This window comes from Lepidothrix coronata, unplaced genomic scaffold, assembly GCF_001604755.1.
Source record: "Lepidothrix coronata isolate B3197 unplaced genomic scaffold, Lepidothrix_coronata-1.0 Scaffold308, whole genome shotgun sequence".
Classification (NCBI taxonomy): Eukaryota; Metazoa; Chordata; class Aves; order Passeriformes; family Pipridae; genus Lepidothrix; species Lepidothrix coronata.
Genome location: NW_016690488.1, coordinates 395,378 through 407,247, shown reverse-complemented (window position 1 = coordinate 407,247; position 11,870 = coordinate 395,378). Strand labels below are relative to the sequence as shown.

Genomic DNA, 11,870 nt, shown 5'->3' with positions numbered 1-11,870 from the left:
GGGGGACGGAGAAGCGGCGGCCCCGCGGCCCCGCCCTGGGAAACACGCGGCGGGGCCTGCTCGGGGCCGGCTCCCGCACCGGGGGCCACCGGCTCAAGAACGAAGCTTTGAAACCTGGTTACGGTGTAGGTGCAGATTTCGCTGTCACCAACCAGGAGCTGCAGGTAAAGTTCTGCAGGAAGACGGCTTGTGGCTTCCTCCACCTCGAACAGAGGTGCCCACTGCAGTGGCCCTGTCTCAAAACAACAGGCTTTGCTTTTCCCTTACAGATGACGTAGCTGTCACCACAGACTCGTTCTTCGTGACTGGGGAATGCCTTCCCAGCTTCTCTGCTTTTACCTTAGTCCAGAACCAAAACCTTACCCAGCTTATCCACCTGTAACAGCCATTTAGCTCCAGGACAGGCTGGCAGGGTTTTCAGGAGAGTAACAGAGCAGACAGCCCCGCCCTCCACATCAGCCAAACATCCAGCTCATCGTTGTCCAGTCTTATGGCAAAATGCAAAAGCTCTTTATTAAAAAAGCAGAGCAAAACCCAATATAAAAAATCACGAACACAAACCAACCAGTCCACACAGAAACTTTCATTTTCCATTTGTCTCCTAAAATATGTACTGCAAGATCATTGTTGTTGCCCCAGACTCATTGAAGGAACTCACAGGAGGCTCTCAAGACTGCTGGCCCCTTTCTCCAATTCGGACTCCCGCAACCCTTCCCTTTCTCCAGGTCACACAAGGCCTTGTGCTGTCAGGAGAGGAATCACCTTCTCTCCCTTTATGCTCTTAGAGGCAACTCCTCTGTTTTGAGACAGAAGCATTGCTCCTCTCCAGGGTAAGGCCACAGCACTCAGCTTCAGGGGCCTGGGAAGCCATGAGGACAGTTTTGCCATTTGTCACAGTGAAATCAAATCCTGTTGCATATTGGCCACAGCATCTTCAGCCAAGGGCTGCAGTTCATAGTGAAGAAGCACAGATGCTGACCCCCAATCACCCACTGGCCCCTTCTCTGCCAGTCAGTGTTGTAGAAGTTGAACCACAGCCAAAGCCCAGCTGTCCCACAAGGACATGGACAGCACTGCACCGCAGCCCCTCTACACAACTGTTTCTGTCCATGCTGAACGCAAATCTACTGCCCACCAACACAGCCAGAGCCACGGCAGGGAGGGTAAATGAGCCAGAGAGGGCCCTGTCAGACTTTGCTTCCATCTGTAAGCACTGGGTGAAAAAGCACAGATGTGTAAGATATGGTGCTTCCAGAAGTTTCAAGACCCCAAATGGCTCCTGCCCACAGGGAGCTGTGAACACTGCTGTCGCCTTTTATCAGGTTTCACTGTGAACAGCTCTGGCATCCAAACGAATGCTGCAGAAGGACTCTGCCAGGGAACATACAAACCAACCCCCCAGTAGCAACAGGGTGTGCTGACAGGTTGGTGCTGTGTAAAAGGACACAGAAAATACTTTAAACACTGTGGCAGCTCAGGGGAAGGGCTCCACATCATGCACTCAGACCCACGAGCCTGGATGGTTGTTTCCTCCTCCCTTTCATGTGGTCAGGAAGAAGATTTATAAAGAGCGAGAACAATTTTCTGTGTTTGCAAGCCTTTGTGTCATCCCGCTCTGATAAAACTGTCCTGTTTAGGAAGAAGGAGCTGTACCTGAGTTGCTCACCCTCTCCTGACAGCAGGTATTTGGATCCTTTAAGCCATGCTCTCATTTCCTAGAACTGTGGGTTCCAAAGGGGGGTCCCTGCACATATGCCATGATGGCATTTTGCAAGAAACTTGCTCGCTGGGCCTCCTCTTCCCTCACCCTGGAGATCTCGGCCTCTTTCATTCTCAGCTTCTCCAGCAGCAGAGAGACCTCACCCTCTTTGTCCAGCAGTGCTTCACGGTGATTATTTGACAAGGCTGTAAAAGAGCAGCATTAGTAAACAAAATTAAGGTGTCCCTAGAAAAAATAAGAACATGTTATAGACACAGCCACAGGCAATGGAAGCAGGATGGTCAACAAGCACATGAGAGAAGCTGCATGAGACAACATCAGAGGTTTTGCACAGACAGCATGTTACACTTCACTGTGTGGGAAACCCAAACATTTTGCTTGCTGTGCAGCTTTGGGTAGTTATCTGAGTCTTGGTCTCTATAAAATGAGGACAAGAATCCCTGCAAATACACCAGGATGGAGAGTACAACTCATAAGTGTACGCACAGGCAGGAAGTGCAGGTGTTACTACCTGTAAGCACAGCTCAGTTCCAGACCCAGTGCAGGGTAACTCAGCATTACCATTTGAGAAGCATGAAAGAATCCATCACCTTTCAGCTGTCTTTCCAGAGCTGCAATCTTCTCTCTCAGCCCATCCTGTGCTGTGCGTTCAGCTTCCAGGTGCCCAATCTGCTCCTGTAATTCCACCTTCACCTTATTCACTTCTGTCACTTTCTCCTCTTCCTTACTGTTCAGGTCCTGACACACAAAGACAAATCCATGAATGACCAAACAACTTCAGCAACTTGTTCTGTCCCTGTGGTGACCATCTCTACTGCAGTCCAAATTACCTGCTGAAGTTCCTCCACCCGCCTCCTGAGTCCATCAGCATGCAGGCTCAACTGTTTGGCTCTGGCCTGGGCTTCAGCAACCATTTCTTTTTGCTTAAGGCAGCAGTTCTGAGCTTCATCCCGTGACTCAGTCATCAGCCGCAGCTTCTCTTCTAGGTGTTCAAGTCGTTGCTGCTGTAAGACACAAAGGAAAATGAAAACATCAGTCCCACTCCACTCCTGTGAAGGAATTCTCCCCTTTTTGTTCCTAACACAGTGAACCCTTGGCTGAGTCAACTGGCACTGAAGAACAAGCACGGGGCTTGGCCATAACAGACACAGCCCTGCTCCTTGCAGATAGGAATGACCCCAAGCTGCTGCTTCTTGCCAGGGAGGACACTGATGGAGACTGACTCACTGAGAAAGAGGCAGATCCTGGGCAGATGCACTTGATGCCACCACCAGTCTTCACAACCAATGCTCTCCCTTCACTTCCTTCATACTCCAAACGGCTCTGAAGCACCACTGTGTGCAGCTAAGCAACTGCTGGGTCCCACACATCAGCTTTTCTATGTCTGCAACTCAGTGAAGCATTTTCTTTCGGGATGTTACATATAAGTAACATTCTAATAGCTTTTTTCTGTTTTCCTCATCCCTTTCACAGGGTATTAACTTCATTGCCATTTTCACAAAGTTCTATTCAAACAGTGACTTTATTTGTCCAGCAGCAGTAGCCACCTGAAGAAACTTTTCTGAGTCCAGAGAAACAGGAACACCCCGTGAAAGTTGCCATTAAATGGAAGGATTGACATCTGGCTGTTGGCTTCAGAAGCTGGCAACTTAAATGAAACCTGCTTTGACAGTATCCACATCAGTTCTGCTACTACTGGAGACAATTCAAATCAGACTTTTCAAGGCTCCTTCTTCAGCAATCACACCATTTGCAGGCCAGTGAAACCCAGAGAAGGGAGTTACATAGCAGTTCCCCAAGACTAAATCATAGGTTAGGCAGCCAAATCACTTCTTTCACACAGGGGCAGGGCTACAGACAGGTCTTATCCTCACCTCCTCCAAGCGGGCCTGACTCCGGGCTTTTAGTAACTCCTCCTCTGCTTGGCCTCGCTCAGCAAGTGCAGCTGCTTTGACTTGGCTCAGCTCCTGCCACAGGAACATGGAAAAATCATTCCAGAGAACCTGCATCACTGCAACACTGACCAGAAAACATTAGCAGCTTCCAGTCGCAGGCTACAACATGACACAGATCTCCCTCTCACTCAGGGGCAGTGAAAGCAAGTCAAGATGACAAACCTTTTCTTCCCCCAAGATTGCCATCACAATTCAATGAGAATTTCAGTTATACGAGGGCAAGTAATAGGTAAAGCTTTCCAAAACAAGGCAATAGGAGAGGGCAGTGCTGAATGTAGCTGGGAAAATAGATATGGAGAAATACGCTACACTACTTGAGACCACATGGGAAACCCATGAAGTCAAATCTTGGTAAAACTCTCACCATGTTCAATGGAATCCTTATTTCTGTTCAATTCGAATTTACAAGTTTCTCCTTGGAACTTTCTCCTTCCTTAGTCCAAAGCAGTAAAAATAATTTTAACTGTTATACTGCTCTTTTCTGTTCTTCTCTAGACCACAAGACAATCTTTACAGAGGTGAGCAATGGAAGACTCCACAAAGCTCCCCTGGCAGCCTGCTCTTTGCACTGCTACATGAGTGTTCAAACATGCCTGCAGCATCCTTTCTCACCTCCTCCAGAGATATCCTGATGGTCTCCAGCCTCTGGATCCTGTCCTGCATGGAACGTTCACTGGCCTCAATGTGCTGTGTCATATGATCCACCTGCAAAGCAGCAGAAACCATTTAAGCAAGTGCTAGAAAAGTATTCCCATTTCCAGGTGTACCAGCAGGGCCATTTGTCATGAGAGAGAAGCATCCTCTCACTGACCCACCTACCACCTAAGAAAAACTCTTACCTCTCTAGAGCTCCCTTAGGAAACTGTAATAGAGATAGAATCTGCCGTCTAGAAACTGGGAACTTCTAGGCAGAGATCCCTCCCAGGCCATGACAAAAGATACAGAGCCCAAGTTCTCATTGTCAAGTGGTACAAAACACCACAGATTCATTTTCCAGCTATAATGGTGGCTAAAATCTTCCTGGCACATGTCTTTTCTTAAAAGATTTCAAAATCTTCAGAGAAATCTATTGGTGTAATTTTATTTTTGAGAGATTTCACACCTCAATAAACACTGCAAAGAGAATTGATCATAGTCTCTTGTCCGGTCCACACTCAGAAACAACCCCCCTTGAAACATAACAGGGAAAGAACTGGCATGCTGAGCCCCGTTAGAGGATTGTTGTGTATAGCATGTATGTCTCAATTTCCTCCATTAAAGCATCTTTATTTCAGAAGTAGGACAAGACTGCTTATTCATAAATACCTCTGTGCATAGCAAGACTAACACAAGGGCCAGCTCCCAGCCTCTCTTGGAGCATCTCATACCACTCTGGCCCAGACTCTTGCAAGCTACAAAATCTTACTAGCTGGTAGAATGTCTTGTGACCTCTTAAAGCAGGCTTTGCTTGAAGAAATGGCCCATTACTCCCACAGTAACTCTGAGTCCACTAACTTTTCAACCTTTTTAAAAGCACCTGACAGCAAACAATGACCTCCAGTGGTGCCTGTATGTCAGGACCAAAGAAAGACTAACCTTGGGATGCTGCAGAAACCCCATCCTTACCTCTTTTACCCGAAGGGATTCCATGTCTTCAAGGCTTTGTTTAAATCTTCTCTTCTCCATTTCCAGACGTTCTGCAAATCAAAGGCAGGCATATCACAGTTCTGGCATTCCTGCCACGCAGGCTGTATTCACATACTTTATCACACACTCTGCTGCCCTTCCTCTGTGACTGCCCTGTGCCATTGACTCATGAACAGTGATCCCAACCACAGGTGTCCACTAGTTGTTTCTGCTCCTCCACTCACCCTCAGCCTGCACAGCCCGAAGCTTCAGCTCTGCAGTTGTGGTGGCCAAGTCTTGTTTTACCTGGAACAGCTGATCCTGCTGAACTTTGCACTTCCTCTCCAACTCATCCACCTACAAGAAAATTACCACCACAAAGGATTTTCTTTTCCTATTAGCAGAAAAAGTTGGTTGTACAGGACAATGAGTACAGACACAACCAAGGATCAAAGCAGAAAACATATAGACAGAGCAGAAGTTATATATGTTCAAGTCTGCCTTCTCAGCCTCGGACTTAGTTTCCTACCTGGTTTCTCAGCAGTAGATTTTTCTCACTGGCAGCAGACAAATCATGCAAAAGTTTGCCTTCTCGATCAGCACTTTCCTGCAAACAAAATCAAAATTAAAAACCTGTACTCACCTTAGTTCTTGCACTATCAACCTATTCCAACCAACACCACACCCAGTCAAATCCAACCTACCCCATAAACACCATGGCTCCTCTTCATACCTAGCACTCACCTATCTAATTTACACAAGAATTTTTGTCGTGGTGGCTTTAGTTAACCCACTAGTACTAAAAAAATCACACTTCTCTATCCCTTGCAGCATCCCCCAAATCTACACAAACAACTTATGACCTGGAGCCTTGCCTTCAAACCTAACTAGGACTTATTCAGCTCACCTGTTTTTGTTGCTGGAGCTCCCTAAAGTGGCACTCAGCCACACTGGTTTGTTCCTGTTTCATGGCATTCAGCAGCTCTCCCAAGTTGTGCACCTTCTGCTCAGACAGAGCCAGAGCAGCTTCAGTCATCTGCAGCCTTTAAAGAGAAACACTTCCTGGAGTCTTTTCCAAGGCAGACACTGCAGCGAGATCTCCATGCCATCTGGTACAAGGTGCTAGCACCTATCTGGCAGTGGGTGAAATCAAGCTAACTGAGGCAACTTTTGCCCCTAGGAAAAGGACACCACTGACCTCCGTACCCAGCAGCATCTGCAAACAGTGACCTGGGACTTCTCAGGGCCCAGTGTTCTGGTGCCCTTTGCATTTTCCCTGCCCAGACCCCTCCAGAATTCGCTCACTCTCACAGAACAAAGCTGGCTATTTTATACCACTGCAAGATTGTTTAAAATTAGGGACAGAATTTTAAATGTGAGTAGCAGAAGCAATTTGCTTATTCTGTCCATGAGAGGGACATGTCCACACCAGGGCATGGCATAATAAAACTGCCTCTACCTGGCATAACTGAATTAGCCTGGCTCAGGAGTGTTTGAAGTCTAACCACTGTCATGTGCATATGACTCTGCATAACCTAACACTGCTTTTGGGAAGCTCCACCCCACTGTTCCTAGGCCAGGCTCCTTCATATCTGCAGTGGTTCTCAGAGAACACTGCCAGGGGAAGCAGGCACAGCCTCCTGCCAGGCTGTAAACCATGCAAGGAACAAGCCCCCATCACACCCGCACAATCATTTTTCTTCCTTTTCACCCTCTGTAATTCACTTGCTCGTACACCAAGGCACTGTAATTTTACTTAAAAGCTGGCTAAGTGTCTAATGTGGCCAACTCAAAGGCACGATCTGACCCTAATTTCTGGATATTACTGCAGAACTAAGCAAAACAGTAAACCAGCAGCTCTGCTCAGTCCTGCACAGACAATGGGAAGGAGAAGGTTTTCCTCCTCCATACTTGGCTTTCAGTGAATTCATAATGGAGTGCTGCTCATCCAATGCTTCCTGCAGTTGGCTGACTCGTGCTGCGGACACTCTGCATTTCGGAGACAAAAAAAAGAAAGAAAACAAAAGGTGGGTAATTTCTCACAGGAAATGGGAGAGGGCTCAATTCTGCCATCGAAGAGCAGAAAGCATTTAGAAATCCAACCCACCTCTCACTCTTGGCTTTTTCTTCTTTCTGCTTGTCTACAGTGTCCATAAAATCCAAGAACTGTGAACAGGGCAAAATTCAGGGAGAAAATGAACTGCATCAGCTTAAAACAGGTACACTTCTCGTGCTTCTCTTCCCAGAAACAGCTGAAGACAGGACAAGCTACTATCGGAAGCAAACTGGAGGTCTGATGCATTTATTAGCACATCTGAATGAGATTATCAGCTATAGGGACTCTGCACCCTGCGGTGCCAGAAGAAAACACACTCAGATCTCTAGGTTTATACCACTTGGAACATATCAAAGTAGCTGCAAAAGAACTGAAAAGTATGAATATGGGTAAAGAAAAATCACCACAACTCCTGCAGAATCCAAAGTGAATATGTTCAGCAGGGATGTGTCCGTACCCATACTTGTCATTTGACTTGATTCCCAGTCAATGTAGCTCAGAGGAAGGATCCAATGTACTCAAACCATGCTGTGTGCCTGCCCATAAAGATGCACGTGCAACTTCAGGTGCACAATATTACTGTCACTGAGTGTTCTGTGGGGCTCCAAGGGAAAGCAAAGGATTCCAGCTGCCCTATTTGAACTGCCAACACGTAAGATTGCTGACCTGCTTGTTCTTCTCATCCTTCAGATTCAAGACCTCCTTGTTGAGGATGTACACTTGGTTCTGGGCCTTACTCAGGATAGCCTCACGGTCTTGGTTGTGATCCAAGGCTTGTTCTGATGCAGAGAGCAGGAGAGCATGCACAAGTTTCTAAAGCAACAGAACAGCAAGCACTGCTGGAAGAAACAGCGCTCAGGATGACACCTGGCTATCAGAAGCACCAGGGAAGCTTCCCTTCTCAGGGTGGCCCTTGTAGAGACCTCTCACCTTACACCACCAGGTGGGATGAGATCTGAGAGCACTGTGTATTGGGTAATCAATATCCCAGGGATAGGAAAGCTGTTCAATTCTGCTGTGGGCAGGACAACAACAGCCTGCACAAGCCACATCAAAACTTGGCTACTCAGAGGCAAACTAATCTCAAGTTCTCCCACATTCCCATGGCACAGTAATCTCTGACTCAATCCAAATTATTTTTTTGCTCTTGCTAGTGAAAGTGACACTTCCAACTTGACCAGCTCTCACTAAAGGACAAGAGGAAGCGATGTAGGGCTTCCTGTAGAAATGCTGTTGAGAAAAGGAGGAGCTCTTGCTCTCTTCTGGAGCAGCAAGTGCCCTATTTCTCTCAAGTGCTGAAGTGGGAAAGGAGTTAGTGACTCATTACTGCACAACACATCATACTTACCCACAGCTTTCAGGATGTCGCCAGGAACATTGTTCCCTGCCAGCTCCAGCCTCTTCAGCGACTTGTTTCTGTGCAGGCAGTTCAGCAAAGCTCGGCCACCCAGAAGCCCAATATTATTCCATCGCAAATCTATACACAAAGCAAACTTTCACCATGGTAGTCACACATCTGCTGAAAAACACAAGGCCCAAGAAACCCCACGCTCTTTATACATCTACAAGCGTGGCTAACTAATCCCAGATGGTCTTAGCATAAACACAGGTGAACACTGTCTCCCCTTTCAAGACGAATGAGAAGGAGAGAAAGTAATAGACAAAGCAAGAAAGGTAGATATATCTTCTTTAAAGTGCAGAAAGCCACTACAGTTCAAAATCTACACAAGTCTGCCTCTTGTGAGCCTTCCTTCTACAGCCAAAATCTGCAGATGAGAAAGAACTTGCAACAAAAGCCACGTTCTCCTGAAGGAAATTCCATATAAGGACAAAGTGAGTGTGAAGTAAGTCTCAGAGTCTGTCACGAGGCATGCCAACAGCATCTACAGATAGGAATGAACACACTCCCTGCTCTGCTAAGGACTGTTCTGCTCCAACTACACAATTCTTCAGCTGTGGGTTTGGATCCAGAGATTCCAACTACAGTTGCCATTCTCCAAAGACCATGGGGTTGCAACCTTTCCCTGCACAACGACAGCAATGCACTCCAGACCGACAGGAACTGGGAACGACACCAACCAGTTGCCAGAAGTCAGGGCAGCCTGCAAGGAACCTGGAGATATATATGTGCGTGTGTGCATGCGTAATGTACATGGGCAAAGAACTCTTACCTAGCTCCTGAAGGCTGGCGTTTTGTGTCAGTGCCACGGCCAGCTCTCCAGCCCCTTGATGGTTAATCTGGTTATTGCGCAGATCCAGCCGCTGGAGAAAGTTGTTTGCTCCCAGTCCTTGGCAGAAATAGGAGAAGCCTTCCTCCCACATGCCAAGGCTGTTCCATTCTAAGGTTAGGCTAGGAAAATCAGACAGGATTGGAGTTTGTGGAGTAAATGGACAGCTGCATGAGCTTGAATGATATGTGGATCATGGTACCCAGTCAAACACCCAGCTCCACGAACAGACTTGGTTTCAGAGAACAGGATGCTGCCAGGATGATGCCAAAGGACCTGGCATCCTTTGAAAGGGCGCCTCCTGTTCTCACTCCTTCATCTCTCCCACCCGTCACAAGAAATTGTACCACTCGATGTTCCTCCCATCCCAATAAAAAACACCCTCAGCCCTTTTCAACTGTTGTGCTCCATCTAACAGGAATAACACAAAGAGAGGTAGACACAATTTTTTTACCTCCGGATGGACTTGTTCTGCCTAAGAAGTTTTCCCAAAGCCTCGGCTCCCACAGTTCGTAGGTTATTTCCCTGAAACAGAAGTCCCAGATGATGAGTAGGCTACATCTGTCCCAGTCCGCCTACCCCATCAAACACCACCAGGTGCACCGCAGCTGTAGTGCCGATTTCAGTTGGACGAAGATAGTCCAACCACCATTTGTTTCACGTATCAGTCAGCTTTCCACAAAATTAAAAGCCCTGAAGGAACAGTGGATCTACACACCTCTGGTCTTGTGAGGCACCATGACCAAGAGCTTGCAAAAATCACAGGATAGCACAGGATCATCATGGGCCACAATGGGACAGAAAATGGTGATTCTAGATAAGCAGAACCATTTCAATATACTTCATCAAAAAGGGCTCAGTTAGCACTGGCACAAATGAGAAAGAAAGGTGTGTGACACAGTTTGCGACTGTATATTCAGGAGAATAGCTGTATGTCAGAGGAATACAGACAGAAAGTCACTCTCAGTAGAGTGACCATCACACCTGAAGGCAGATGCCCAGTGCCAAGGCCAGGCCAGCCAAAAGGCATTGGCAAGCTGGATAAATTCTACAGAAGCACAAGTCAAACAGTTAGAAACTCACTGATCAATACAGAGACACAGAGAAACCCCTACATATGCCTCATCTGACTAAGCAGCAGTGGACAAAAGATATATAGCTATAACTTCCTATCAAAACAGAGTAACCGAATAAAAATGGATAAAGATGATGTGCAAAGTAACTTTGGAACATTGTGACATGGTGTTAAGGACAAGGAACAAGTCACTTGAGAACAAAATCCTTACAGAAGTATGCATCTTTCTGAACAATCCTGCACCAGAACTGTCCAGTTCTAATTCTGACTAAGCCTATGCTCCTTTTTTCTCGTCCACCACTTTGTCCTAATTCTATTTGAACAGACTCACCTTCAGATCCAAAGATTTGACTGTGGTGTTGGAGCAAAGACCATGCAACAGAAGTTTTACACCTGAGTGGGAAAAAAAAGAGCTGTTTATTTCATCGTGGAACCCTTTGTCCGAGCTGAGAGTGTATCGTCCTGTCAAACAGCCAGCTCGGGAGACGTGGCTTCGAGAAACGAATGACTTGGTAAACGACCACTGCTGCTGGAAAGCGTGAGCCTGAGTTTTTGGGGCAGGAGACTGTTTACACAGTCTCAAAGAGGTGTCTGGGCAGAGCTGCACGGGAGCTTGGGCACCTGCGTGACCCAGCCCCGAGCTCAGCCCACGCCTGGAGAGGCCCCACGGCCACGGCTGTGCTGCCCCGGGAGCGCCTTCACTGCCGGCGGCTTTGACCAGCCGGATTGTCCCTTCCGTCCACGGCCAACAACAGCAGAGCCGCCCTCGAAGAGGGACGGAACCGAGGGGCGCTTGACCACCCACACTGTCACAGACCGGGCGCCTTCACCGCCCCGAGACACGAGCGACCTCCCGCCCCGCCGCCGGGCCCCGCTCGCCGCCGGCAGAGCGCGGAGCCGGGCCCGTTCCGCCGGCCCGGCCTGAGGGGGCGGCGGGGGCACCCCCGACGCGAGTCCCGCGCGCACCTTCCTCGCTCAGGCCGCAGTCGCCGAGCAACAGCGCGGCGAAGGGCGCGGCCCCGGGCAGCAGCCGGCCCAGCGCGCCGCACGTCTGCAGCGACAGGCTCTGCGCCGTCAGGTCCAGGCGGGCCCGCGCCCCGCCGGGCTCCCGCAGCCGCCGCAGCACGGCCTCCTGCGGGGCCGCGCCCGCCGCCGCACACAGCCGCGCGTACTCCCGGCGGAACCGCTCCATGGCCGCGGCCCCGCCGGCCCCGCTCCATGGCCGCGCCTG

At 48.6% G+C, this 11,870-nt stretch overlaps 1 protein-coding gene across 2 annotated transcripts; it reads right to left on the bottom strand.

Annotated features, from left to right (window-relative positions):
• Window positions 1-481: 481 nt before the first annotated feature.
• LRRC45 (leucine rich repeat containing 45) lies at window positions 482-11,831 on the bottom strand. 2 transcript variants are annotated; one of them, XM_017837648.1, is made up of 17 exons: window positions 11,606-11,831; window positions 10,971-11,032; window positions 10,019-10,089; window positions 9,508-9,686; window positions 8,685-8,813; window positions 8,003-8,115; window positions 7,388-7,446; window positions 7,192-7,269; window positions 6,188-6,323; window positions 5,810-5,887; window positions 5,526-5,637; window positions 5,281-5,351; window positions 4,288-4,380; window positions 3,595-3,687; window positions 2,551-2,724; window positions 2,311-2,458; window positions 482-1,905 (listed from the first exon to the last, which is right to left on the bottom strand). In XM_017837648.1, the coding sequence occupies exons 1-17, from the start codon at window positions 11,829-11,831 to the stop codon at window positions 1,709-1,711; spliced, it is 2,019 nt and encodes a 672-aa protein (XP_017693137.1). In that variant the 3' UTR covers window positions 482-1,708. The 2 variants fall into 2 exon arrangements, with proteins under 2 accessions (XP_017693137.1, XP_017693138.1); XM_017837649.1 differs by lacking the exon at window positions 11,606-11,831 and adding an exon at window positions 11,445-11,466.
• Between the last annotated feature and the right edge of the window lie 39 nt (window positions 11,832-11,870).

Coding starts and splice junctions, on each gene's coding strand:
- LRRC45 (XM_017837648.1), bottom strand. CDS start 11,831: ATGGAGCGGTTCCGCCGGGAGTACGCGCGGCTGTGTGCGGCGGCGGGC. Junction 5,888..6,187: donor AGCTCCAGCAACAAAAACAG/GTGAGCTGAATA, acceptor TTTTGTTTGCAG/GAAAGTGCTGATCGAGAAGG. Junction 2,725..3,594: donor GTCAGGCCCGCTTGGAGGAG/GTGAGGATAAGA, acceptor TGTGTCTTACAG/CAGCAACGACTTGAACACCT.